A 27,833-nucleotide genomic window follows, 5' to 3' on the forward strand; every position below is an offset into this window, starting at 1 on the left:
AGGGAATTTCTGCCCCAAGAACTTCTGAATAAGAAACTTTAAATAGGAAAGGTTGAGGATCGAAATGCATCATACTTTATAATACCATCAGTTTATGCTTAACCCACTCTCTGCATACAAGGATTCGCTTTGTCAGGACGACGGACTCGTGCCGCAGCGGGTGGGTGGACCCAAGAGTGGATGATTCAGCAAATCATCACGTGCGGCGCACGTGATCATCTCCCAAGACCAGCATGACGGTTTGTAAATTGATGGGCAATGAACAGCAAGGGAAGCGTCAATCAGATAATAGTCAAGTCTCTAGCAAAGTAAAGCTTAAGCAAGCCTTTTGACACTTGAAAGACGGCAAGGTGTGCCTAAACTCCCCTCCCGGTGCCTGATTAGGAGCTCCCGCTCGACACCTGAGGCAGGCACACTTCCGACAACTCGCACCTTGCACCCCATTCCTCTTGCAACCTCTCCATCTCATCGTTTCCCCATCCATTCCTCTTCCGCAGTATTATCTTCTTCCCCCAATACCCCTCTTTCTCTCTATATCGCATTATCTTGCGTCCGTTTCAGTGATCTGCTTCATCGATTTCCCCCCGTTTATTGCGCCTGTGTCTCTTAAAAATCTGTCTTTGGACCTCCAGATCAAATGATCGCGTCTCCTAGATGACCTTCCCTCCCCCTCACCCTTCTGCCCAATCTTCGATTGCTTCTGGCACCGATAAATCTTCTTCGACCAGGACCGATATTGGTGCCTGGGGTCGGTCCGTGTCGCAGTCCGGCGCACGTCGTGGGTTGACTCCACTCGCAACCAACATATCCTCCGCCGCTCCCGCCACGGCTTCCCGGGGCTTGGACGCAGGCCTTGGGGTTTCGACGCCGTCTTCTTTCTCTGCCGTGCTGAGCTCTGCTAGGGGCCTTTCCGGTGGAAGTCCCAAACACACATCTTCGCCCTTCACATCATTGCAATCTGGCTCGCAACAGCACGCAGCAACCCTCTCGTCTCCTAAGTTCCGAGCTCACACCCCTTCCATAGGGTCTCATTTGGCCTCTGCTACAGGCTCCACCCCAGGTGGAGGAGGTACTGGGGGAGGAGGTGGTGGGCCGGGATCTTCCAGAGGCGTCTTCTCGCCGCTCTCGTCGGGAACAACCGTGAATTCTCCCACAGGCTTCGCTTCTGATAAGCCGGGTTCCACAGCCGCACACTCGAGCCAATCGTCGCTCACCAAAATCTCCATTGCTCAGGTGTTTCTGTTGCTGGATTCTATCACAGAGAAGGAAGGAAAAGAGAAGTGGGAGACAAAGGCTGCCCAGATTCACAAGGTCGGTGGTGCTACCCTATATTCAAGTCCACTAGATTCTAACAACTGTAGCTTGTGACATCAAACGGAATGGAGGTCTTTTCCAAATACTTTCGCCGCCTCCTAACAGGAAATGCGCCACAAATCTTCCCGGGTGTCAACAAGTCCGTTGAGAATGCGGGCAACTACCCTCTCCTTGTCCAGGAACTGCAAAAGGTGTCCTCGGACATGGAGCAAGCCCAGAAAATTGCTGAGACAGTAGATACTTCTGAAGGAGACATCTTTCGTGACTTCGACCTTTCGACTTTCCTAGATCACTTCCGACTCGACCCAGTTGTCAAAGTTGCACTTGCGTTAGCTTTCAAGCTGACTAGCAAGTCGGATCTTCGTGCTAAAGGTATGTTTCCTTCTTTACATCTCTGGATTAAATCTAAACACCCCCATTAGCCGATGCCATCCTCTCGAACTCCCTCGGTCCTTTCTTGCAGAGCATGGCGAGTCCCAACGAAGTGACAAAGGACTACCACAACTCCTTCCTTGGCATGACGATTGAACGTTTCATCTTATACCCTCCGCGAAATTTTACCGACGATGTCAAGGCGAAGCTGGTTTACGCAGCTAATCTGCGGTACCAAAAACTTGGCTTAGACATGCCATTCGAAGTTTCTTCTGCGCTACAGATGTTCAATTTTGTCAACCCCCAATATCTCCTTGTGCGACAACTTCATGCTAAGGGGGGCCGTGCCACTGCAAACATCGAGACAATTAGAGAATTGCTAAATTCAGACCAGAAGAACTGGAGCGAAGAACATCTAGCTAGCGCGCTTCTCTTCATGATCTTATCACAATATTGGGAACAATTCTCTCTAGAGACATTCTTAAGTGCTTACACCGACAAGCCAATCAATTGGCCCCTGGTGTTCCGCCATTTCGATCGGGAGGGTCTCCGAGTGGATCCGAAGCAATTCACCAAATTGTGCAGCGTTCTTTCCGCCGTGGCCGTTGAGGACTCGTCTTTGGATGTTCAAAAGCTTTGGGGTGGAGACTGGGAGCATCGTGACACGCAGATGTCATTCCTGACAGCCTTTGTGGCCTCTCGGATCGACCCATCGCATATTACCAACCTGCGCACAACATTCCCCACTGACTTTTTTGAAGATGCCTCTGATATTGTCAAATTGCAAGGCGAGCGTGCAGCAAAGTCACCTCTTCGGTCCATGGACGCCATGAAAGCAATCTTTGACCTTGCCTTGTTTTCCCAGGCTTCGTGGGCTGCGACAGAAAGCCAGCTACTCATAAAAGCAGTTGTTCAATTCGATCTGCCAGTTTTCCTCGTTTCCGCTCTGGCTGTTCCCCAGCCGTGGTCCAGTGTTCAGCAAAGCTTTGTGCTGCGCACATTCATTGTCTTCATCTCCAAGCAAGAGGATGGGTATCAGCTTGCACTCCATGGTGCCTGGCGACAAGACCGACAATGGGTATCAGAGCAGCTTTTCACCACTTTCACTCAGGATCCGACGTCTACCGCTGTGATCTATGAGCATGCCGCAGCATACGGATGGCTTGATTATCTCCTTGGATTCACCAACGGTCTTGCTCTCGATCTCGCCTGCTACTCCCACCGCAAGAGTTCCTTTGATCTTGAGCAGTGGGTTCGGACTGCCGCACAGAAAGGCGCCATCGATATGGGTGGTCTGCTTTCCAAGTTCCTGCGAATCAAGGCCGAGGATGAATTGCACGTCCAACGGAAGGAGCAGTCTGCTCATCAAATGGTCAGCCTCGCAGTCAAGACTGTTTACACCCTTTTGTCTGTTTTGGAGGAATACGTCGGTGACCGCGAAAACCTTACACCAGTCCAGCGAATTTGCATTCAGACATATCCTCGCCTGATAAACTACGGCGAAGGTTTTGATGATATAATCGACGCCAATGGCGAGAACGGCAACACGTTGCCTGACTCAATTGACAAGCAAATGCAAGAGCTCTTTGGTAAAATGTATCATGAGGAACTCTCGCTGCGTGAGATGCTGGAATTGATGCGCAAATACAAGTCTTCGCGCGACCCCACAGAACAAGATCTGTTTGCCTGCATGGTGCACGGTCTTATCGACGAATATCATTGCTACCATGAATACCCGCTCGAAGCCCTGACCAAGACTGCGGTCATGTTTGGTGGCATCATCAACTTCCGTCTTGTTGACGGCATCACATTGAAGGTCGGCCTTGGTATGATCCTCGAGGCTGTCCGCGAACACGAACCCCACGACCCGATGTACAAGTTCGGTGTGGAAGCAATTGAGCAGTTGATTAACCGTCTTCCTGAGTGGGCTGGATTCTGCCACCTGCTCTTCCAAATCCCCTCTCTTCAAGGCACGCCCATCCACCTGAAGGCAGAGGAGGTGCTCCGTGAGCAAGGAAACCAGATTGGTGAAGCTGAGGCAGGACCCTTTGATGGTATTACGTCTGTGCCTCTGACCAACGGTAATTCTGCTGATTCCCTCATGGCCGATGGCTCCGTGCGCAAGTTCCGTGCTGTTCAACTCGACCCACCTCTTCGATCTGAAGTTTATGAAGACCCGGATGAAGACATTCAGGACAAGATTCTTTTCGTTCTCAACAACGTTTCCGAGCAGAATATTGACGAGAAACTTGAAGATCTGCGAGAAGTCTTGCGCGACCAACATCACCAATGGTTCGCCGCATACCTGGTTGAAGAACGTGCCAAGTTACAGCCCAATTTTCAACAGCTCTATCTTGACCTTCTTGGGCGCATTGGCGACAAGACTCTCTGGGCCGAGGTCCTGCGGGAGACCTATGTCAGTGTCGCTAAATTGATCAACTCCGAAGGCACCTTGAGCTCGTCTACTGATCGCGGTCACCTGAAAAACCTTGGTGCTTGGCTTGGCTCGCTGACTATTGCCAAAGACAAACCTATCAAGCACAAGAATATCTACTTTAAGGGCCTGCTTCTCGAAGGCTATGACACCCAACGCCTCATGGTTACGATCCCCTTCACCTGCAAAGTTCTTGTGCAGGCTACCAAATCCACAGTCTTCAAGCCACCCAATCCCTGGCTAATGGATATTTTGGGCCTGCTACTAGAGCTTTATCACTTCGCCGAACTGAAGCTCAATCTCAAATTCGAGATTGAAGTTCTCTGTAAAGATCTTGATCTCGACCACAAGGCAATAGAGCCTGCGATTGTCATTCGTGATCGTGCTGCACATGCCGAGGAACCACTGCCCAGTTATAACGCCCCAGAGGGTCTTACCGAGCCGTTTGAAGACATGTCCCTCAGCTCTATCAACCCAACCATCCGGAATGAAAGGTTGTCTCCCGCTGCCATCATGTCAACATTGCCAAGCCTTGACAAGATCCTCGTCTTGCCCTCATCGGCGAGCAGCATGGTTGATCCCAGCATTCTCAAACAGATTGTGCACACCGCAGTCGAGCGTGCCATTGCCGAGATCATCACTCCTGTCGTTGAGCGCTCTGTCACCATTGCGTCCATCTCCACTGTGCAACTTGTCTCCAAGGACTTTGCTATGGAACCTGACGAGGAACGAGTGCGCCATGCAGCGGGAATCATGGTCCGACAACTTGCTGGTAGCTTGGCACTTGTCACCTGCAAAGAACCTCTGAAGGTCAGCATGACAAACTACATTCGTATGATTCAGCAAGACTACTCTGAGCAGCCTATGCCCGAGGGCCTGATTCTTATGTGTGTCAATGATAACCTGGATGCCGCTTGTGGCATCGTCGAGAAAGCCGCAGAGGAAAAATCACTTCCTGAGATCGAGAAGGTGATTGAGCCTCAATTAGAAGCCCGTCGTCGCCACCAGGCCAGTCGCTCTAACGACCCTTTTATTGATCCTTCAATGAATCGATGGGGATTGTTCATTCCGGAGCCTTACCGGCAAGCGCCAGGTGGTCTCAATAAAGAGCAACTCGCCATATATGAAGAGTTTGCCCGTCAATCCCGAGGCCTAGCGCCATCCGCCGATGCAACCTCCGGCCGCCAACTCCCCGACGTGCTTGGAGAATCTTACCCTGCTATTCCAAACCTTTCCACGCCAGCTGAGCAGCCAGCCATTCCTCACAGAACCCCCCAGGCGCAGTCTGCCATTTCTCAAATGCCCCCCGTTCAGACTAACGGGTTCCTCGATGCTCAAAGCCCCCGGGAAAGAGTGGAAAGCCTCGTGTCCGACCTACAACAGTCTGCTCGTAGCGCCCCCGAAGAACACGTCAAGGATCTTGGCAGAGATAGTGCAGTTCTTCAGGAATACAATCAGGCATTGCGCAGCATCCTTTCCTCCACGAATGGGGAGGAGCTGGCACGACTGACCTCTTTGAAGGTTTGTACCCTTCTGTATTCCCAGCCACATGGATCTCTCGAGATTGAAGTTCTCGTGCACCTTCTTGCCAAGCTGTGCGATATGTCCAGTCTCATTGCTCGGTACACCTGGGCACTGCTCTCCGAAGTTGATGATGAGCATATGTTCAATGTGCCGGTCACCGTTGCTCTCATTGACGCAGGTCTCCTGGATATCCGTCGGGTCGATACGAACCTGACCCGACTCATTCAATCTAGGAATGTGCCCGCTTTGGAGTTGCTGGGCAACCTAATGGATCGTGTTCTGTTCAATGAAGAGCCTTCGGCTCTTCGATCAGACTTCTCTGGCAGTCTAGATGCCATGAGCCAATGGCTTGCCGAGGATGGAAGCGTTGCTTCCGGTCTCGAAATTGTGCGCAAGCTGCGCGAGTCCGGTATTCCCGAGGTCGTCAATACACTCCTAAGTGACCAAGCCAGGTCCAAACGCGATCAAATGGAGTATATCTTCAGCGAGTGGATCGGAATTTACAAGGCCCCCGGTGCGACTGACCGCACCTTCCACTCTTTCCTGCAGGATCTCCACAACCGCCAAGTGATGAACAGCCAGGAGGACTCTGCCCTATTCTTCCGTCTCAGCATCGACATTTCCGTCGCCATGTTTGAGCATGAGTCTCAGAACCCCAACGGCAGTCTTGATGAAGCCTTCCTTTACATCGATGCTCTCGCTAAACTAGTGATTCTTCTCATTAGATTCCAGGGTGAGAACGCTGGCGCCGTCAAAGCCAGTAAGGCTACATACTTCAACTCCATTTTGTCTCTCTTAATCCTGGTCCTCAACCACCACCAGGTCATGAGAGGAGAAGCTTTCAACCAGCGTGTATTCTTCCGTCTCTTCTCAAGCATTCTGTGCGAGTACTCTATGAATGGCCTCCAACACACTGAGCAGCACCAAGGAATGATTTTCGCCTTGGCCAACAAATTCCTCTCCTTCCAGCCCCGTTATGTCCCCGGCTTTGTTTATGGCTGGCTTTGCTTGGTCTCTCACCGTGTTTTCATGTCTGACATGCTCAACATGCCCGATCGTGCAGGATGGGCGCCTTACTGCGAAATCATGCAAGCATTGCTGTCCTACATGGGCGAGCAACTTAAGGCTGCGAACATTACATACGTTGCTAAAGATCTATACAAGGGCGTTCTCCGTGTCTTGTTGATTTTGCACCACGATTTTCCCGAGTTTGTTGCTGAGAACCATTTCCAGTTCTGCAATGTGATCCCGGCCCATTGCGCTCAGCTTCGTAACCTTGTCCTTAGTGCCTACCCCTCGTCCTTCCAAAAGCTCCCCGATCCTTTCCGTGAAGGCTTGAAGGTTGAGCGTATCGAGGAGATGCGCGAAATCCCCAAGATTGCTGGTGACATTGTTGCTCCTTTACAAGTTGCTAACGTCAAGGATATTATTGACGGTGTGCTCCAGAATGAGACCATCTCCGAGTCTGCTGTTCAGCATCTTTGTGAAGCCATTCTCAACCCCGATTCCAAGGACACAGGCCTCTTCTTTGTCCCCGTGGAGGTGGACGTCGTTTTGGTTAATGCACTTGTTTTGTATATTGGCCAACAAGCCGCAGTGGAGCATGCTTCCAAGGACAACACCCGAAGTGCCTTCGAGAACTCGACTCACGCTGCTCTTCTGGAGAAAATTGCCCAAGTTCTGCGACCTGAAAGTCGCTACTACTTGCTCAGTGCAATGGCCAACCAGCTCCGCTACCCCAACAGCCACACCTACTTCTTTAGTTTCACGATTCTCCGTCTGTTTGGCGTGGACTACTCTGAGCAAGATGACTCGGATGTCCGCCAGCAAATCATTCGTGTGTTGTTGGAGCGACTAATTGTCCACCGTCCGCATCCATGGGGTCTGATCATCACCCTGCAGGAACTCCTCCAGAACCGGAGCTACTCATTCTTCCGCCTCCCCTTTATCCAAGCGGCCCCTGAGGTAAGCTCACCATTCATCCACCACCATTCCGCGATACTAATTCCTTCTCAGATCGGTCGTCTCTTCGACGCTCTTCTCCAACACATCCAACAACAGAGCCCTCGGCCCATCGCTTAGGCTTCTCTTGGCTTCTCATCCTCATCCTCCCCTTCCATATCTCTCCTCAAGTTCTTTCTCTGGTAACTCGGGCGGCACTGGAGTACTTCGTTGCATGTAATTTTCACGGAGTTCTCTTCCGCGATTGCTCCTTTGCGTTTCCTTTTCCATTTTGTCTTTCCAGTTTCATGTTACGGCAGGGGTTAGCCATGGTGATGGCATGCATATTTACTTTTTTTTTTACGATTTTCGCACGACCTGAGGTTCCATGATATTTTTTCGCGTCTCATGCTGCCCGCGACCTGTAATGATAAGACTGTAAAAGCTGGAGTTGACGGTGTCATCACTATCTGCATGGGGCAATGCCAATTTACTATTATCCTGATTGTTGTCGCTTCTTTTCGGGTTTTCCGTTCGGCTTCACAATGTATAATGAACGATGTCTCTTTTCGTTACTTGTCGTGAACCTGGCAATCCTGCCTTAGACTCAATATCCCAAGAGGGGAATAGCTCCTGAAAGCCTCGTTTGTATATTGCCATATAACCATCGGATTCAAATTAAACGGAATGGACTTGGCAGGTATCTTCAGCATATAGTTCTAACCTTGACGGGTGAGGCGAAGCTTGGAGACCTTGGTGCAGATAACAGCGATAACAGGATAAGACCTCCGAGGTTATGAGACCTCAACTTTTGAAGGTTGTTTCTACCAACTATTCCCCAACAATGGCCGACTCGGAATTTGGAGACGAGTCAGAATATGGCACATCTTCTGCCAGGGCAGTCATCATGGTGAGTATATCGATGCCAATTTCCCAGTTGCAACTGACGCAAGACAGGACGCGATCCTCGCGCCGTTCCGCGCGCTGGTATCCAAGTCCGCCTTACGGCTATATGTGAACACGCTACTGTTCATGGGCGCCGCGTCATTTCTAATAGGCACTTCCGCAATTGCCTACGGGGTCTTCTATTTTAAATTCATCCCCACAGTTGGACTACAGCGCGAAGTTCATTTACAATTCGGGCATGACAACATCCCCCACAAACAGACACCCAGCTCGACTAACTTGTACACAGCAATGGCAACCCCTGGGGTATAGCACACTTTGACTCCGAGTTCGTGGCTCTTCAGCCCTACGATGTATCCGTGACGCTCGAGCTGCCACGCACGCCCTCAAATCTCGATACAGGCAACTTTATGCTCGACCTTGCCCTCTTCTCCTCCCGCCCCGCCTCGTCTCTCCTACCCGGTCCAAATAACACCCCCCTCACGCGGGCCCGCCGCCATGCTATTATGACCTATGCCTCGCCGCTGGTGGATCTTGCTCGGAGGGTGGCGTGTATGCCGCTTTATGTTGTTGGATGGCACCGGGAGTCGGAGACGCTAGAGGTGCCGATGATGGAGCTTCTTGAGTTTGCGAAGGGAGCGCGGAATTTGCCGCAGAGTCTGCGGCTGGAGATTCAAAGTGACTCGAAGATGCAGATTTATACCGCTCAGGTGGAATTCCGTGCTAAGCTGACAGGGCTTAGGTAGGTCTTCCTGGGGATCGGAATGTTGGAAATATGGCTAACAGATGGGTAGATGGCTTATGTATCGCTGGAAGGTTACTTCTTTTGTTGTTTTCAGCTCTCTTTTTTGGTCTGTTTCCATGCTCTCCGCTGGTTTGACGTGGCTGGCGATGACTTGGGTTTGGGGGACTATGCCCAAGAATGAGATTAAGGAGGAGCCGGAAGACTCTATCAAAGAAGATCCTGATGACCAGAATACCTCTGAAGAATCTTTGGAGGTTAAAAAGGAAGAACCAGAGGAGCAGGAACAGAGGTTGCTTTCTAGTTATCCGGCGGAGGGTGAGGAAACTGGTACAGGCTCCGGGCTGGAAAGTGCAGAAGCTCGTGGTGTACAGAGGCGGCGGAGTCATTTGACACAAACAGATTGAAATGCTTTCATTGGTCTAGTTGGTCTGATTGGGTGATATATGTTGTAATGTCGTTTATGATCTACGGAGTAGGTAGTGTGAATGGCATTTGTGGATCGTTTGGGCCGATTGTGACAACGCAAAGCGGGGGGAACTTTCTTCTCCTCCATTCTTCACATTTCAACCACTCCGCCCGCCATGCATATCCTGGTAAGCAGATACAGTTCTTACAGTGTCAATTTGGAAGACTCATCTCGATCTAGGTCACCAACGATGACGGTCCTCCGTCTAACCAGTCATCGCCCTACGTGCATTCGCTCGTCCACTCACTCCAGTCCGCCGGTCACACGGTCTCGGTCATTCTCCCACACCAGCAGCGATCATGGATCGGTAAAGCGCACATCGTAGGCGCAGCCGTCAAACCGACGTACTTCCGACCCGGAACGCTACATCAAGAAGACGGGACAACACACCATTTGCCCCGAGGCAGTGACGGTGAACTCGACGAAGGAGACGAATGGGTTCTGATCGACTCGACCCCGGCGAGCTGTGTCCAGATCGGTCTATATCACTACTTCCAAGAACGTGGCCCTATTGATGTCATTATTTCCGGTCCGAACTATGGTCGCAACACTACCGCACTCTTTGCATTGTCGAGCGGAACCATTGGCGCAGCGTTGGAAGGTGCTTGCTGTGGGAAGCGCTCAATTGCTCTATCTTATGCTTTCAGTTCTCGGAACCATGACCCTGTCATTATCGCAGAGGCTGCGGGTCATTCGGTCAAGGTGATCGAGCATCTTTGCGCCAACTGGGCAGACGGGGTACAACTCTATAGTGTCAATGTTCCCCTTGAACCCGGCGTGAGTGAGAATAAGGTCTTATATACCAACATGCTGCAGAATATGTGGACCGGGAGTTGCTTCCAGGCTGTCGATCCCACAGCCGCAGACGACCCTGATTTGCAAGAAAAGCTGCTGCGCGACGGAGGCGAGGCTGAAGGAAAGAAACCGGATCAGACCGTCGGTAACAGCGAGAAGTCATCTTATGGACCCCGGATTCAGCACAAGCATTTCAAGTGGGCGCCGAGCTTCCAGGACGTTTTCCGAAGCGTCGAGGAAAGTGAGCCTGGCAATGATGGCTGGGCCGTCAAGGAGCAAATGACTAGGTTTGTCCAATGCCCTCTTGTTTATGAATATCGACTGACATTTACAGTGTCACGCCTCTCATGGCCAATTTCATGCACGGGCCCGGTATCTCCGGGGAGATCAAGCTGTGAGTGACGACTTTGACGCGATGTGGCATGGTATGGAGGGTTCTATCCGAAATTTACATGTTGCATGCACTAGAAATATCTGGCTTAGCTGTTAGATGCCATGTCCCCACCCCTTTTATCTGCTTTTATCTTCAAGTATTGGCGCCCTTTCTGATAGACGGAGATCTTGTAGATCGGCTAATCAACCCTCGTTGTACTCCCTCGTCGACTGCGATGACTCCTACGTGCAAGAGATGGTTGACCGGGCATTGACCCGTCGCCTGGGCAGTGCCACCAAGCGTGTGTCTTCTGTGTCCGAACTACCAAACTCTTCCGCGCCGCTTTTCCAATACCGCGAATATGAACGCCTCGACTTCGAACATGTCATGTCCAGATCGTCGACCTCTCTTTCGAATGCATACATCATCCGCAAGGCTTTGATTCGCAAGCACTATCTCTCCAACACGGTATCCAACTGGATCTCAAAACACCCAGATAGCATCCTACGACACCACTTCAAGCCCGCTTTTGACTTCGAACTCGATTATGCCGAGTTCCTCGACGACGCCCTGCTCGAAGCATACGAGCTGAACGACAGCCTTGCCAAGAACGAAGGACGACCCGACTCCGAGAAAGAATGGTGGATCCTCAAGCCCGGCATGAGCGATCGAGGCCAGGGAATTCGTATCTTCAACAGCGAAGACCAGCTACGCGAGATCTTTGAGGAGTGGGAAGAAGACTCAGACGACGAGAGCGGATCTGAGACAAACGCCGACGACGTGGAAGCCAACGCTCGCGCTGCCCTGGATACAGGAATCGTCACTTCGCAGCTCCGCCACTTCCTCGCACAACCCTACATCGACCCTCCCCTCCTTCTCCCGTCGTCTTCGAATCGCAAATTCCATATCCGCACCTACGTCCTCGCCTCGGGGTCACTGAAAGTCTACGTCTTCAAGGAGATGCTCGCGCTGTTCGCTGCTAAGGCCTACTGCGCTCCACACGAAGAAGACGATGTCGCCGACCTCGCGCGCCATCTGACCAACACCTGTTTCCAAGAGGGCGGCAGCTCGAACGCGGGTAGTGTGCGCCGCTTTTGGGACCTTGACCATCACGTTCCCGGTCTCAGTGCAGACTGGAAGGAGAAGATCTTTGAGCAGATCTGCTCGGTGACGGGTGAAGTGTTTGAGGCTGCAGCTCGGGGGATGATGGTTCATTTCCAGACTCTACCTAATGCGTTTGAGTTGTTTGGTGTTGATTTCATTGTTGATGCTAGTGGGGATGTGTGGCTTCTGGAGCTCAACGCGTACCCCGACTTCGCGCAAACTGGCGAGGATCTGAAGGAGGTTGTTGTTGGGCGCTTATTTGAGGAGGTGGTTGATGTTGCTGTTAAGCCGTTCTTTGGTCTAGGTGACGGAGCTGGCACGGATGACATGAAGCTAGTTGCTGATCTTGATCTCGGGAGACATGCTTAGACCTGGGATTAGAACAGATGACATAGATATACCACTTGTGATATGCAAGAACAAAAGTTTTGATTTGGATATCTCGGGTTCTTAGGTCTATTCTCTTCATGTTGGTTCTACCGAGTGATCTACAAAGTCTTTCTCGGATGCCAATCCACCCCCATTCACCCGCTCAGTTAATTTTCTTCCATAAAATGCGGCCCTCAAACAAACGACGCGCTGTACTAAAGACTGTAGCGGAGGTCAACGCTCCGTCTACATCGAAATCTGCACCAACCAGCAGGTTCCCACTGGCATGACCAATAGTGATGCCAGCACTGTCGACGGGATTCTTATCCACAACGCCAGCCACTGTACTCTGCGGCACACGAGCAGCAGCAGCAAGCGACAAAGCGACAGTAATCGGGACTGCCTGATGTGGCTGTCCAACCGAAATCGCACGAGCCAAAAGATCAACATCAGCAGACGTCTGTCGCTGTTTGATATCCCTGGAATCGGTTGGAGATGGAGTTGCCACGATACAGATCTTAGGTACACTACCAGGAACCGCCCCAATCTCATCCACAATACCCATCTTAACGCCCGCCTGCCGACGAATCGACTCCAAACGCAGCAGTAAATCTGAATGAGCAGTGATCTCATCAGGAGTCAAATTCCCACTCACTCCAAGATCAAGCGCCTGCACAAAGACACACGGATTCCCGACGTCAATGCACGTAGCTCCGATTCCATCAAAGGTATCGACGACATTGCCGGTAGGCAGGAGTTTCCCCGTAACCGAGCCGGCGGGGTCGATAAAGTCGAGCTGGACACGGGCCGCTGTACCCGCGACACCGTCTATAGCAAAGTCCCCGCTGGCGGCAGCTTCGCCATCGACAACAGGAAAAGAAGAACGGATGATCTTGCCGGTGTTGGTGTTGTGGATGCGTACCGAGGCTGAATCCGGGTTGAGATTCTGCAAGGGGAACACATGTGCATCGACGGCGAAGGGGCCGACGGCAGAACTCATGTTCCCGCAATTACTGGAATAGTCAACGTCGGTGTTCTCGATACCGAGCGAGATGAAAGTATAATCGACGTCGGCTTCGGCGTGTGTTGGTGCGCCGACGACGCAGACCTTCGAGAGGCTAGATATTCCACCTCCTAGTCCGTCTAGCTGTCGACCATGGGGATCTGGACTGCCAATCACACTGCGGAATATGGGGGCCCAGTCTGTTCTGTTTGGGGGCAGGTCTTCTTGCTTGAAGAAGACTGCGCGTGAGGTGCCGCCGCGGTAGTAAGCTGCTGGCAGGTAATGTTGCTTTTTGGTTTGGAGATATCGCCGGCTACCGGGTGCCAGTGGGGTGAAGGTTGACCGGCATGGTAGGCGAGATAGTTGTTTGAACATGATGGGCTTATAGTAACATGGGTGTTGTTTGGGGAAGGTCGCAAATGGTCTAAATATCTCGGAGTCACTCCGATGGCGGTGTCGGATCGTTCCGTAGGAGCAAATAGGCCGACTGGCAGAGCATGGGGATGTAGATTGTATTTATCTAATTGCTTTATGAATCTGACAGTAAAGTATACAAGATGTCCAGATCAAAGAGGGCGCATAAACACCCTAATCTTTGTAATTTTCAGCCAAATCGCTGCTTTGCCAGAGCCTGCAAGAAGCTCATAGTCTCCTGCTCCTTCTGTCGATAAGCCTGCGCACGTTCTTCTCGCTCCGCTGTACGCGCACGAAGAATCTCTTCTCTCCGGATCTCACGCTCGTTCTTCTTACGCTGGTCTTTCTCCTTCTCCCGCTTCAAGGTAGAAAACTCATCGCCCCCTCCCATTAAATCTTCATCCCGAGCTGCCTCTGGCGAGCCACCACGCGCGTCCGCGAATGCACGGTTGCTCAAAGCAACTTCTCGTCGCTTCTCGAGCTGTCTCTCCCGAGTGCCCGCCTCAGCCCGCGGGGCAATCTCGTCCTGGAGATAACGCATTTCGGACTTATGCGAACGAATTTCAGCATGGTATTGATCGCGTGACTCACCGCGAGCAGCGATCGCATCCTCCATAGCAGATTCTGGAGGGAAATCAGCACTCTAGCCATATTTGGGAGAAGGAGAAAAGCGTACCTCGTTTGAGCTCAAGATCTTGCATGGTTGGGATTGTAGGGCCTACTTGTGGACCGCCTCTCCCTGAGCCAGCTTGTGGGAGACTAGGCCCGTACTCGTCATCGTCATCCTCATCGTCATTGCCTACTGGAGGATCCCGTGGGGCTTTGCCAGTCGCTCGCTGGCCCCGCGTGTAATCAGGCGATTCGCGTCCGCCTCTAGGGCCAGCTGCCGGTTCTTCTTCTGCACTCCGGCGTGCTTTGTCAAGTGTGACGGGATCATACCATCCCTCCGCGAGTTCTCCACGGTTCCTGTGATGTCAGTTTATGTCGCGTCAGGCAATGGACACCCTTATGTTTACCATTTTTGTGTGAAACTCTTCCACCGCCCCCTCACCTCATCTTCACTCAAGTCTTCGATATATTTTCCTTTTTGAATATCCAAGTACATGCCAAACATAGGCTCGTAAACCTTCAGGTCACGCCCTGAGAGCTCGCGCGCTTGGTAAGGGAGCACGATTGGTTTCGACGGGGCATCTCTATGTCGTCGCTCGAGGTGTCCGCGGTCTTTGTCCTCGCCACAACGGTGGTGACGGTCTGATCTATGTCTGTCAGATCGGTGTGGAGACCGTGAGCGCGAGCTCTCTCGGGGTCGGTGGCGGTGGGAATGGCTGTGGCGGCTGCGGTGATGGCGGCTTGAGCTTGGAGCAGAGGGAGAGGCAGCTCGGTGCGATGAGCGAGTTGGTGAAGGCATTTTGGCTCGTTTCCTTCGTATTTGAGATGTTCTGGAAAGTCTGGAGAGATTTGTCTTCTGGGGTGATAAAGAAACACAGGTCGGCTTATCGGTTCGGTCATCCGATTTCCAGGATTGTCCCCGGGTTTTCGATTTCAACGCATTCCTACATTCTTCATCTTAGTTTTGTTAACTTCCGCTGTAGATTGGCACCGAAAGAAAAGCTTCCGTTTTACGGGAGGAATTGCTTTCACGGTTTTTTCTGTTTTAAAACTTTATTATGATAGATACAATTAGATGAAGAGGTATACAAAATCCTATAATCTAGTAAACCTAGTTCAACTTTAACTGGAAGGAGCACTCTGCTCCAGGCTCGGGCTAGCAGTGTTTTCGGCAGGTGTAACAGGTGTACTCGACTGCGAATTGGCCTTGGATCGATTGGCCGCGGCCATTTGCCATGCCGGGATGGACGCAGAGCGACCAAGTTGCGAGAGGGGGTTAGGGCTCTGGCTTGTGCTCGCTGGGATAGCGGTAGGGGTCGGCTCCTGTTCAGGTGGAGCCACAGTAGCAGCCGAGGTGTTGGTTGCGGCAGGAAGGGGGGAAGTGGCCGGGGTCTCTTCCGGTGCCGGGCGAGGAGTACTGGGGATGGAAGTAGACCCAACGGTCCTGCCAGCAATAGGGGTAGCTCCACCACCACCAAGTCGGTTGCTCAGCAAGGTCTTCAAACTCTTGAGCTCAGTGCCGAGTTCCTTCAGTCGATTCTCGTTGCCTTCTCGGGCACCTTCAAGGGCCTTGGGAATGGCATCCTTCAGTGACTTCACTTCGTCGCTAATGCGACGAGTCTCATCATCTCTTCGGCGGGATGAGCTCTTGAGATCAACAACAAGGTTCTCCACGTCCTTGAGAGCCTTGTCCAGGCGCTCGGTACGTGCTTCCTCGGCGGTCTTCAATGCAGCGGTGTCGGTCGATAGTTGCTCGATCAGAGTAAATGCACGCGAGAACTGCTCATCGATGTTTTCTTTATCTTGCTCCAACTGGGGAGGGGTCGGTGGCGCAATCAAAGGTGCGATATAACGCTGAGTGGATTGATCAGCGCCATTGGTTTTGAGAGAGGGGACAACTGGATACCTTTGTGACGGTATACAACCCATAGCCAACTCCACCCACCACTGTCGCCATAATAAACCAGTCCCGCCAATCTCTTTTGGGTGGCCTTTTCAAATGGTTAGTCTCAAAATCCCATGCGACAACCGACGGATAAACTTACTCGGGAGGTGGCTGCCATTGATTATATGAAGTATAGCCATGTGCTTGAGGCAGCTGTCGTTGCTGGTAAGTAACTGGCTGTGAAGAATAGCTAGGTGTCGGGGATGCTGAAACTGTAGCTGCGCCCGCGGCAGACGAGTCTTCGCCCACTCGCGATAAGGCAATATCCACTTCCTCTTGAGTCAAGTTCTTGGATTGAAGGAATAAGACCCTCTTCTCAATGGGTGAAGAAGCAACCGATGGGTCCTGGAGGACTAGATCAAGTCAGCGATTATCACATGTCAAGTTGTGCCCCTCGTAGTCCATACAGGTAATCTAGCGGACAGATGAGTTAGCGATGGCTCTGAAAGTGAATTATAGTAGACAGTGAAAGAAGGGCAATAGAAAACTTACAGCTGAAGTAATAAGCTCCTCTCGTGGAGCCATTATGATTGATGTCGACAACCAGTGGAGTGTAGGAAGAATGAATCAGGGACAGATGCGACGCTCACATCGGGAATCGCCATTTGGACCTCGGAACTCGCGCCAACGCCAAGACTTTCCCCAGACCGGGAGTCTCGTGATTTTCGGCCAGACTGTTTTTCCGTGTGCCAACACCGCCTACCTCGTTTGAAAGCGGCACGCATTTGTTTACCTCGCCGAAATCCCGCCTTGTGCCTACCAAACAACAGATCAAACCCCGCCTCTCGGATTTTGTGGTGCAACCCAGTTGGACGTGGAATGTTTGTCTATAAATCACATATCCAAACCCCGTTGTAAAAAGAATCGCCTTGTCTATTGCCGCCTTCGCGGCTTGATCATCACCATGTCGCAAGACACTGGGCTTTTCAGCATTAAACGCTCCCGAGAAGTATAGGTCCCTCCTATTAAGCGCAAGACTTGGGGCTAATTTTTATTGTGATCAAGACTCTTGGGAGTGTGCAGAATTTCTCTGCCATCCCCCAACCGCAGTCGGCACTGAAGCGCGCAAGCTCTATCGGATTCCAAAACCCCCCGTTCAGCTCACAGAACCACCGAACTTCCTTGATGGGCTCCACTGGTCGCCCGCAGCAGCCCAACTTTACGCGCATGTCAATTGGTGGACCATATGGCGCTGATGCCGGTCTTTCATCTGTTCGTCGATCAGTGTCAAGCAATATGTTCAGTGGAGCTAGTGCCAGTCGGCAAAGCTACGCTCCAGGGTCTCTTTCCTCCAATCCTGCGATTCCTCAAAACCCACAGCGCAGAAGCAGTGTGTTTTCGCGACCATCCACGGGAGGAGGGCCGATGGGACATCAGTCGTTCTTCACTCAAGTTCCCACTGTTGCTGGTGTTCCCAGGGACCCGCGCCCTCTCAGAGACCGATCTTTCCAGGCACGAATTGGTCAGGAACTGTTAGAGTACTTGACTATTCATGGCTTTGAGTTGGAAATGAAACACTCCTTGGGTCAGAACACTCTTCGCTCGCCGACCCAGAAGGATTTCAACTATATCTTCCAGTGGCTATACCATCGAATCGATCCAGGATACAAGTTCCAAAAAGCAATGGACTCCGAAGTACCGCCAATCCTGAAACAGCTAAGATACCCGTATGAGAAAGGCATTACAAAGTCGCAAATCGCGGCCGTTGGTGGCCAGAACTGGTCGACCTTTCTCGGAATGCTACATTGGTTAATGCAATTGGCACAGATGATGGATCGTTATCAGTCCGGTGAGTATGATGATGCCTGCGCCGAGGCGGGTGTCGATGTCACTGGTGATCGCATTATTTTTCGGTTTCTCACTCAAGCCTACCACGATTGGCTGCAGGGTGGTGAAGACGAGGATGATGACACCGCAGAGAAGCGGTTGATTCCGCATGTCGAAAACATGTCGCGAGAATTCGCTCAGGGAAATGAGCGGTACGTCCAGGAAATGGAGGCCTTAGAGACGGAGAACCGGGCTCTCCGCGACCAAATTGAAGAAGTGGAGAAGAGTGCTCCCGACATCGCCAAGTTGGACAAGCACTTCCGTATCTTGGAGGATGACAAGAGGAAATTTGAGGATTATAACCAGAACGTCAAAGGCAAAATTGAAAAATACGAGACTCGCATCAAGTTCCTCGACACGGAGATTCAAAAAACCGATACCGATCTTCAGGCCACTGAATCTGAACGCTCCGATCTGCAGGCTAGTGTTGATCGCCAAGGTATCACTATCCAGGATATCGACCGCATGAACTCTGAGCGAGAACGTCTACAGAAGAATCTCGAAGACACTGTGGCTCGCCTAGAAGAGGCCCATGCCCGTGTCATGGAGAAGGAAGCGGAAGCCAGCCAAAAACTAGAAGATCTGGAACAGATCGTGAAAGCTTACAATACTCTTGGCTACCAAACTAGCTTGATTCCCGCGGCTGCTGAGAATGCCAAGGGCCAAAATTATGAGCTTCGCCTGCACATCAATGAGAGTAACTTCTCCGCTAGCCAGATTGGTGGTCCTCCCAACCGAATTTCTCCCGAGGGGGATCGCCTATTGGCGGAACCTTTCACTGGCTACCACCCTGCGCATTTGCTCAGTCTGGATCTACGGGGCTCTGTCCGAAACAGTCTGCAATCACTCCGGAAAGAGATCAATGAACGACGGAAGCAAGGGATCGATGACGACCTTGAACGTCGCAATCTTCTCGACAACATCAAAGAGGCAATGGATGAGAAACGAAGCGAGGTCGAGGCCCTGGAGCATCGACGCCGAGCAGCAGAGGAAGAGTTCGAACGAACAAAGGAAATCACGACCACTCAGAAGCTGGCCTCCGATGCCCAAATTGAGAAGATGGAGAAGGAGTTGGCGAAGATGCGCGCTACTCTCAGTGACAGTGTGCAGTTGATGGAGCAGCGCGAGATGAATACCAATATCGAATATGAGCAACTGACGCTTCGAGCAAATTCTCTGCGCGAGGAGTTGCACACTAATGTCGAAACAATGCTTAACGACGTGATTCGCTTCAAAGTACATGTTCAAAAAGGCCTTGAGGACTACGAAAGCTTTGTCGTTGACGAGGTGGAACAAGAGCTTGGTGGTGATGAAGTTTTTGAAGAGGAACTTTGAAGTTGATGATTTCACGATTTGGTGTTCAATTTATAGTGTTGGTTTCATGTACAATACCCCGGATCAGTTGAGGATGCGCAATGCACATATCGTTTTAGTGGATTTTTAATAACAATCTTTTTGTAAAAGGCTGCTTAGGTTGAAGCACAGGGAGAAAAGCAGTCGAGACAGAAACAATTCGAAAGTAAGTCTAGCATGATACACGAAAAAAAAACAGAAAAAAAATGGGCCTAGGGGGGAGTCGAACCCCCGGTCTCCGTGTTCCTGTAGATGTATACAAGCACGGCGCGTTAACCACTGCGCCACTGGGCCAATTTTAATTATAGTTCGAAATTTGCAGCAATATCTAGGTGGCCAGACTCACAGATCACACTGTTTGGACCCTTCTATAGACCTACCTTTCAAGTTTCTAAAATCTACATACACTAGCCGTACATAAAGATTTGACAAAGAATCGTCAAGAGAAATGAGATTTGCGTGCATCTATCTCTTCCTACCATGACGCCCTCAAAAATATTCACTGGTCGGTTCATCTTAATCATGGCGACGTCCCCGAGTAGACCGGTACGTCTTTGGTAAAGAGTGAGTTACCTTTATGCTACAGACTTCTACACTTCATTCTAAACTTATCTTCTATCTATGACAGGATCTGATCGAAATTTTTCACAACACTCTCCCCTGGGAACTTAGGACCCACGAGTTCTGGCTACCATACAAAAACAGATCAGACCAAAGAAGAACACGCCACTGCCATCCTTCTTCCCTTGCGCTTCCAAGACATACAACGTTACTCCCCGTAACTCAGGCTGGGTTTTCCATTTCAAGGAGGTCTAGAGTCATATGTTCCTTGTAACGGGTAACCAATTTCGCACCCGCCACAGCTTTTGTTGGGACCAGTACAACTTTTCCATCCGCTGAAAGTAGCTGGCGTCCGTCTCTCCGTCTTCCCGTAGTGTGTCCACAGCCCTGGAGCAAAGTCTAGGGTGACATATGCTGATAGCAATAGGGATCCTCGAATCTGGGGTTTTCTTTCTGGCCACATCGGAATACTTTGCCCTTGGGCATGGCAATACACTTGATATTCAGTTTTTGTTTAGATTTCTGAATTCTGAATATTCCACCCTGCGCACTGCTTAGTTCAAGCCAGAGATTAAACACACCCAGCCCGTTACCCAGTGTTAATAGGCTTGGCACGACTATGGCAATTTAAACGGCTCATTAACTCAACTTCTTTTTAGCGTCTATTTTTGATCCGTTTACGCTACTCGAGAAGATCGGCCCCTTCAACTATCGCGACTGAACTTAACAAGGGTAGTTTGGTGGTCCCGAGGCTGGCCTAAGCCGGGTCCGTGCCTTTCTTGTATGCATGTGGTCCGTCCCCGCGAAGGATTGCATTTTTTTTTTGGCACCGCTAGTACACGCTAATGCTGGAAGTGGCCTTGGTTAGGGTAATTTGAGCTTCGGAATTGAGCTATCGACTAGCGCCATTCCGCCAAGCTTGTGCCAAGAGCGGAAAGGGCCTCGAGTGGTTGAAGGTCTGTGGCCAGCTGATTTAAATTCTAGGATCTGGAGGATTTGGCCATAATGATGTTGTTCTGGACGTTAGATTCGTCTATACTCTACAGCCCCAAAACGAAAATTTTAATGACTTTGTGAGTGCTTGGTCGATCCTGATATCTCTCTTAGACATCTGCACACAACGGCGGACCTGCTTCCCAATAACGTCGAGCCATCCTCATTAAATGCCGGCACTGGCAGCATTGCCATTGATGTGAAAGGCAACATATACAACACAGCGACGATGGCCAACAAGAATTTCGCGTGATTGCACCAAACGGGACAACCATTTTGTTGGTGCGCGATACCAGGCTGAGCTGAGTGGACCCGCTATGGATCGATCTGTAGCAGGACCTGTGGATGTGCGCTTTGCAGTTGTTTCACAGCGCTCGCTTTGTGCAGCCAGGTATTAGGACCAACAATATTGCGAAGCCTACTTATGCCTACAACTTTGAGACCGGCAATAATCCGTCTCCAACTGGCCATGCTTAAGCCTACTGTAGGATGTTCTTTGAGCTTGCTTTCGGCCAAAAATTGGGTTCAGTATGGAATTACCGCAGAGGGCATGGAGTAAACTTCTCGTCTGAGACGATGAAAATCCAAGGACGGGGATAGTGAGCGAGTACGGAATAGAGACCGTACAACGTTGCCAGCTACTTTATTGACATTCTCAGTTGCCTTTCCACATGTGCTAAGATGGAAAAATAATTCTATGTCATGGTGAATGCACACGGGCAGGTGTGGCTGGCTTTCCGAGTTACGTTGGCGTCTTCTTGCAAGCTTTGACTAGTTCAACGCATCATTCCTATGTGGGTATCAAGTTAATTAAAACTTTCCCAGATCTATTAAAGTGCCAGAAGGCGTTACTTGACTAAATTGGCCGATTTGACCCCGACCATATAGGTTTTTTATAGACTGTTCTATTAAAAGCGATACGAAGTATAACGTTTGATCTCGACAGAGCGAATTAGCGTGTAAGATTTTGGTCGAAATGCTCAAATCACACCCATTTACAAGAATCTGAGAGATGAGGGATCGAAATCCTTCTAGGGAAAAGAAATGCTACAAATCAGATGCTTCAATGAGATACTACAACGAGTATTCCGTACTCAACACAATGTTTCTGGACTGTCTTGGCGCGGCATGCCGTCTTTTAGGACTCCGCCAATCTCCATCGAAGCAGGATACACCTCCTTCGTCACCCAAGTGATCGTCAGGAGCGATGTGCAGAATAAGTGGAGATCTGTCATTCACCTGCTCTATCTGTGTCTTTCTTGTCTGAAACAATTTGCTCCGCGCAATTTACGGCCATTCCGTCCACCATCTGTACAGTTATTCCTGGTTCCACTGTTATATGCCGTGCCCCGGGTGATAGGGCTATTTTTCCATCGATGAATATCTCTCCCTGAAATCTTTCGCCATGGGATGGGACTTGCTCCCCTGCAGATCCAAATCCTCTCAGGGAACAAAGAGTGTTTCGGCAATCTTTGAACGCTCTTTTTGACGACTCGGTCCAACATTTTGACTCTCAACAATGATACATAAGGGGTATATGACCAGCTAAATCCTGTTTTCGCGGTTGTTTTTCAACTACCAGTGCCACGCACCCTCATTCGTTTCCAAAGCTTCAAGTCTTTCTTTACATTGTTCCCTCTTGCATCCATTCATTCCCGACTTTCACTTTCTCAGTATCCAATAACTTAACCCTCATGAAGTTCACTGCCGCCTTTGGTGTTGCTGCCCTATTCATGGGCCCGTCTGCTGCGGCCTGGAAGCTGCCTGTAAGAATCAACTCTGCACATCCTCAATTAGAAATCGTTCTTTGCTGAAATTATCTCCCCAGCACGCTAACAAGGCTGACGCTGCCACTCCTATCGGTTCTCCTCCCAGTGGCTTCCCTGAAGGTTTCCCATCCGGAACCCCAACTAGGACCCCATCTAGATTCGCATCTGGAACCCCATCTGTCACTCCATCCGGAATTCTATCTGAAACTCCAACTGAGTTCCAAACTGGATGGCCTACTGGATTCTCCTTTAGCCGCCGAGCACCTGGTCACGGTCCTGGTCCCAAGGGACCCGGACACGAAGGGCACAAAGGACACGGTCAGGGACCTAAGTTCACCCGCTTCCCCATAAGCTCTCCTACCAGTGTGCCTCCTGGATTCCCTGAATCCACCGGTGCTCCCCTTGGGTTCCCCGCTGGCTTCTCTGGTAGCCAGGCCTCTAGCGCTTCCTTCGCCGTTTTCCCTATCGCGACCACGACTGTTGCTACTGTTAGTGAGCAGGGAGACTTTGCACGTCGTCACTCTCGTCAGATGCTGTTTTAGATACCGCATGTTGCAGCTTTGCTCGTACAGTATGTGAAATAGATTATTACTGAGTTTACTGTGGCTGCTGGATCAGCTGTAGAGAAGAGCCTGTAGCTATTTTCGAGTCTTCCCGGGCATCCGATATGGTAGTATTCTAGAGAAACTGTGTACATATGACAGAACTGTTCTCGTATAGGAGACTACAAGTTCTGACTTCCCTGTAGAACCCTAGCAAAGGGTCTTATCGACATGCGCCAGGAAACAATATTTCTACAGCCCACCACATCACCACATTGCAGATTTCGGATCGATTGGGAGGTTCTCTTTTTTTCGTATCTGGAACTACAAAAGAGTTCACGAAACCACTCGAAAAGCACTCCATGGTGTAGCAAGCCATAGTCAGCTCACCGGCAGATTTTCACGATGATTAAAATTTCTAGAAATCTACTTGAGGCGTGTTTAAAGTTACTTAACACTGTCTAAACTAGCCCCCACCGAAGACCCCTAACAATCCCTATTTTGCCTTCGTCGCCGGTCTTCGTATAATTTTTACTTACAAATCCGAGTTTCACTCAGGTCGTGTTTTTATGCACTGGACGCTAATCATGAATCGGTTCTTTCTAGCTGCAGCATCACGCGGAACGAAAACGCCTACATCGCTGTTGACTTGCTGGCAACGCTTTGAAGCAAGTTCAACTTGAAGGGGCTTTGGGTTGCACCATAGCTACCGGGAAGCTTCTAGTAGAATTTCGTCTCTCTGACTCTCTCATGAACTACAAAACTTTGGGACTTGCTCGGAGATACATGACAATATAGACCTCCAGGGCTGCATTGGAAGTATAAGGAACTCCGCATTCTGTGGCCTCCGATTGGTTCATAGCTCGGTGCTGACTCAGCAGTTTCTGATCTCCAAAATTCTCGAAACAACATTTACACCTCATCTCCCTCATCTTTGCTCATTTGCCCCTGTTGGTACGGGGCTCAATTGAATCTCGTGGAAAATCCCGCTATGTACCTGTGAAATCGACATGTATCAAGCCAATCCCGTACCCATCGAGATCGCGAAACCTATACACCCGCCTTTGAGCCTCGTCGCGGTACCATGAGCAGGTGCTTGCGCCCCGGCCGCATCCTGCCATTCGGTCGCAGGCCAGCTGCTTCACGCATCTCTTTCTTCCCATATCGATCCGAGGCTCATTTCTCTCGGCCCACGTGGACTCAATTTACCCAGAAAACTCGCAATGACCTGAGAGAGATTAATTTCCCAGATGAAGTTCTTTTCCTACGCCAATACAATTTAATCAAACACCCTCGCCTCAGGCATGACCAGAAGAGACATATTGAGGAATGGATGCCATTGCTGAGGGATTGTATTCCACCAAGAATCGCCAAATCACCAGACGTCGTCCAACCTGCAGGCCAGCCCAGGCGGCTTCGACCACTCCGCGAATCCGAACATGAGCTTGATCGGACCCACGCTCTACTGGGGTGCCTATGGGATGGAAGGATTCATTTCGAATTTCACCTTCTTGCAAATCTTGGATTTGCACACCATGAGTGGTCTAATGTGCAGGCTCTTCTAAACAGCTTGATTGACACCTATGAATTGCTAGCTCCTCATATGCCCCCTAAACACCCTTCGCCTGGGCTTGATTGGAACAGACCATTTCGCGTGCGCCGCAGAGATGAGTCAACTTCTGATCCGGTGTCTCCCATCACCGAGGAGGTCTCCCTCAGCAAGCTCACGGGAGGCACAAAATCAACATCTCCTTGGAAATGGTCTCATCTAAAACCTATTCCATCAGACAACATTTCTCTTGATACTCTGACGGTGGAACCTGCCCCAAGGTTTTTTGGAGAGAGAATCTTGGCTGAAATACTCGCAAACCTTGGCTCTCTAGTTTTGTTTGCTGCGCGCAGTCGATCAGTCGATTCGAAGCATGCAATGTCCTGTGTATTCCGAACTCTTGCCCGTTTACACCATGCAGGCATGATCTCTGACAGAGTTTATCAATATCCGAAACCAGATGCCAGTCAGATTGTATTTCGCCCGCCAGCGCTCCATCTATTGTCAAATTCTATAATGAGCGTTTTGTCCGACGCGGCATGGCATGAACATGAAACAACAGTGGCTGCAGCAGCCGCTGGTGCAGGAAAGCCGTCACCTTTCATTCCCTATACACCTGGAATCCGAGAGCTGGGTCCCGAAATCTGGCTTGAGCTCATTCTATGGTGTTGTGTGGAACATGGGTTCTGCAGAACGGGCACGCTGCTGGTGCATCAAATGACTCGGTTTAGTGAATGGAAGGCTGAGAGTTGGGCGCCTCTAATAAATGACCTTGATACAGTACAACAAACTAATGTCAGTATCGAGCAATCTTGGCGTCGACCAGGCCAAACCGTGAAACCTCCAACACTCAAGGGTCAGGACAAAGCACCATTCAATGGACTTGGATACCGCACTATCAGCTCTGAGGTGGTTGCATCGCTACGGAGTGGCTTGGCGAACAAAGCTTATGTGGGAATGGGAGATCGTGGATACCTTCCTGAGGATCTCACCAATTTATCAGCCCCTCTGACTAAACTTATTGACCCTCCCGTGTCCAGCCGTCAGGAGCTTCGGCCAACAAACAAGTTCACCAATTGGCACATTGCACGGATATTGGCCTCGGGCTGTTTGAAGCCATCCTCTGATCCTGTTTCCTTCGAGCATCTCCTAAGGTCCCAGAACAATGTTGTTCCTCCGTGGGAAGGGAATGAGTTAAGCCTGGCACAAGTGTTGAATGGGAAAACGCGGGCCCAATTCTATGATGAATCGGCAGCTATGACTGGCCTGATTGAATTTAATCTCAATTATTATGCTCGGGACAAGCAAAGTGGACGCCTTTTCCACGAGTATGCTTGGCTCCAAAATATTGCCGATGCAAGCAAGGCTCAGCACATCCAAAAGTTCTTTGAACGGATAAGCCAAGCCAGCGATGAAGAAGCTTCTTTTTTGTTTGATTTCAAATCTTTCGAGCCTCAAGATATCTCTCAATCGTCCATCCCGCAGCTATCATGCGCCACTTTTGCCAATCTCCTTGATGTGGCGACAACCACCCACGCGTTTGATTTTGGCCAACAACTACTCCTGGACAATGACATCGATGGCCCTGCCATCCCTCAAAGCGCATATCGAAATCAGGCCTTAGCGCCATCTATTCTTCGATTTGCAGCTGCCACTGGTAATGTCGAGCTCGGCGAGCGTGTCATCGGGTCGCTCGCGATCCCTCTTTCAGTGAACACCATTAAATCTTTGGTCAACTTCAGTATCGCACGCAAAGATTGGAAGCGTGTGGTGCTGATGCTTAACTTCCTGACCGAGCATCGGGCTAAATCCTGGGGCTACATCAATATCGGCGTACTGGCAAGTGCAGTAATTCGACTCGATGCCACCGTTAGACATAAGACAGCTGCTGGCACCTTGACCCAGGTAGATACAGAAGACCTGAACCAGGCCACAGACATCTTGCTCCGCCTTTTCCGCGGCGAGTGGCATGCTAATAGTACTCGTGAGAAAGTCAGGAACTTCCAGCTTCGAACACTCTCTCGTATGCACCGCGTACTCTCTGTCATCCCAGGCCCTCTACCGGACATCCTCAAGCAAGTGGAGGCACCTAGGGAAATCACCGGACGCCACAAGGCCACTTTGATCCCCCCAACCACCTTCCACGAGATCTTCGCTGCTGTCGTGGAGACGCAGGGTGCCGTCGCTGGCAAGCAGCTCTGGGACAAAGTCTGTGTCGACTGGGTATCTCCGAAGCGTCAGCTCCAATCTCCAGGCGGTGTTGCCCGGCTGCTGTTCAGCGACGAACGGGCCAATTCACACGGTTCCCCAGGATGGGACGCAGATTACATCAATCATGTCCGAAGCAAAGCCACGATAGCAGACCTCAACACCGTCCGCATCCTCGCACGAAGTGCCGTCCGAGAATATGCAGAAAGCGTCAAAGAAACCACGGACGGACGGCTCCGTGGCCGCAATCCCAGTCCCAAAACACCCCAACCCAAGACCACCGATTCTCTCAAGACCGCCTCTTCTCCCTCTTCTCCCTCTTCTTCCTCCTTCGTCTACGACTCCACTGTCCCATATTCACCCTCCATCTCCCGTAAGGAATACCCTTACCAACTAAAGTCCGGCAAGATGCCACAAACAGAGCTCGAGTCCATTCTTGACTTCTGTCTGGAGACGTTCCTCAAATTCGGACTCCCGGAAGACCAAGTCGACATCGAGATTCCCGGCCACATGCGCCGCATGCAGCTTAGAAAGGTATTTTCTTCGCCCACGCGCAGGCCAGTTAGGATGCGGATCAAGTACAACAGGTCCGATCCTTTCATGCGATCTCACTGGCCAAAGGAATTGGCAGAGTCTTTGCCGAAGCCGGAGCTGGCACCGGAGCCAGAGCCGAAGTGGCCTTGTGATAATCACAAGATCTAGGATGTGGATGAGATG

At 50.7% G+C, this 27,833-nt stretch overlaps 9 protein-coding genes and 1 non-coding gene across 10 annotated transcripts; 6 read left to right on the top strand and 4 right to left on the bottom strand.

The window, feature by feature from the left end:
- Positions 1-654: 654 nt before the first annotated feature.
- Pdw03_1912 (Ccr4-Not transcription complex subunit (NOT1), putative) lies at positions 655-7,726 on the top strand (the record flags this gene model as incomplete). Its single annotated transcript, XM_014680861.1, has 4 exons — positions 655-1,311; positions 1,362-1,686; positions 1,737-7,609; positions 7,661-7,726. 4 exons carry the CDS (start codon positions 655-657, stop codon positions 7,724-7,726), a joined length of 6,921 nt encoding a protein of 2,306 aa, XP_014536347.1.
- A 703-nt stretch (positions 7,727-8,429) lies between these two features.
- On the top strand, positions 8,430-9,640 carry Pdw03_1913 (Adipose-regulatory protein, Seipin; the record flags this gene model as incomplete). The annotated part of the gene is made up of 4 exons (XM_066100032.1): positions 8,430-8,495; positions 8,543-8,727; positions 8,781-9,233; positions 9,286-9,640. The coding sequence occupies 4 exons, from the start codon at positions 8,430-8,432 to the stop codon at positions 9,638-9,640; spliced, it is 1,059 nt and encodes a 352-aa protein (XP_065957759.1).
- Positions 9,641-9,817: 177 nt separating this feature from the next.
- Positions 9,818-12,343, top strand: Pdw03_1914 (Acid phosphatase, putative; the record flags this gene model as incomplete). Its single annotated transcript, XM_014680860.2, has 4 exons — positions 9,818-9,829; positions 9,883-10,784; positions 10,832-10,891; positions 11,065-12,343. The coding sequence occupies 4 exons, from the start codon at positions 9,818-9,820 to the stop codon at positions 12,341-12,343; spliced, it is 2,253 nt and encodes a 750-aa protein (XP_014536346.2).
- A 163-nt stretch (positions 12,344-12,506) lies between these two features.
- Positions 12,507-13,721, bottom strand: Pdw03_1915 (PrpF protein; the record flags this gene model as incomplete). The annotated part of the gene is made up of 1 exon (XM_014680859.1): positions 12,507-13,721. The coding sequence occupies one exon, from the start codon at positions 13,719-13,721 to the stop codon at positions 12,507-12,509; it is 1,215 nt and encodes a 404-aa protein (XP_014536345.1).
- Positions 13,722-13,950: 229 nt separating this feature from the next.
- On the bottom strand, positions 13,951-15,168 carry Pdw03_1916 (peroxisomal membrane anchor protein conserved region-domain-containing protein; the record flags this gene model as incomplete). The annotated part of the gene is made up of 3 exons (XM_014680858.1): positions 13,951-14,384; positions 14,437-14,726; positions 14,777-15,168. The coding sequence occupies 3 exons, from the start codon at positions 15,166-15,168 to the stop codon at positions 13,951-13,953; spliced, it is 1,116 nt and encodes a 371-aa protein (XP_014536344.1).
- A 323-nt stretch (positions 15,169-15,491) lies between these two features.
- Positions 15,492-16,839, bottom strand: Pdw03_1917 (Peroxisomal membrane anchor protein (Pex14), putative; the record flags this gene model as incomplete). The annotated part of the gene is made up of 5 exons (XM_014680857.1): positions 15,492-16,223; positions 16,276-16,360; positions 16,415-16,667; positions 16,722-16,728; positions 16,807-16,839. 5 exons carry the CDS (start codon positions 16,837-16,839, stop codon positions 15,492-15,494), a joined length of 1,110 nt encoding a protein of 369 aa, XP_014536343.1.
- Positions 16,840-17,218: 379 nt separating this feature from the next.
- Pdw03_1918 (Kinetochore protein Ndc80) lies at positions 17,219-19,476 on the top strand (the record flags this gene model as incomplete). Its single annotated transcript, XM_014680856.2, has 2 exons — positions 17,219-17,263; positions 17,320-19,476. The coding sequence occupies 2 exons, from the start codon at positions 17,219-17,221 to the stop codon at positions 19,474-19,476; spliced, it is 2,202 nt and encodes a 733-aa protein (XP_014536342.2).
- A 226-nt stretch (positions 19,477-19,702) lies between these two features.
- Positions 19,703-19,788, bottom strand: Pdw03_tRNA170. The gene has a single exon. It is a non-coding gene; the product is annotated as a tRNA-Thr (tRNA).
- A 2,954-nt stretch (positions 19,789-22,742) lies between these two features.
- On the top strand, positions 22,743-23,359 carry Pdw03_1919 (Aminoglycoside phosphotransferase; the record flags this gene model as incomplete). Its single annotated transcript, XM_014680855.1, has 2 exons — positions 22,743-22,814; positions 22,877-23,359. 2 exons carry the CDS (start codon positions 22,743-22,745, stop codon positions 23,357-23,359), a joined length of 555 nt encoding a protein of 184 aa, XP_014536341.1.
- Positions 23,360-24,443: 1,084 nt separating this feature from the next.
- Pdw03_1920 (C6 transcription factor) lies at positions 24,444-27,818 on the top strand (the record flags this gene model as incomplete). The annotated part of the gene is made up of 1 exon (XM_014680854.2): positions 24,444-27,818. One exon carries the CDS (start codon positions 24,444-24,446, stop codon positions 27,816-27,818), a length of 3,375 nt encoding a protein of 1,124 aa, XP_014536340.2.
- Positions 27,819-27,833: the final 15 nt, after the last annotated feature.

This window comes from Penicillium digitatum, chromosome 5 (genome assembly GCF_016767815.1).
Source record: "Penicillium digitatum chromosome 5, complete sequence".
Classification (NCBI taxonomy): Eukaryota; Fungi; Ascomycota; class Eurotiomycetes; order Eurotiales; family Aspergillaceae; genus Penicillium; species Penicillium digitatum.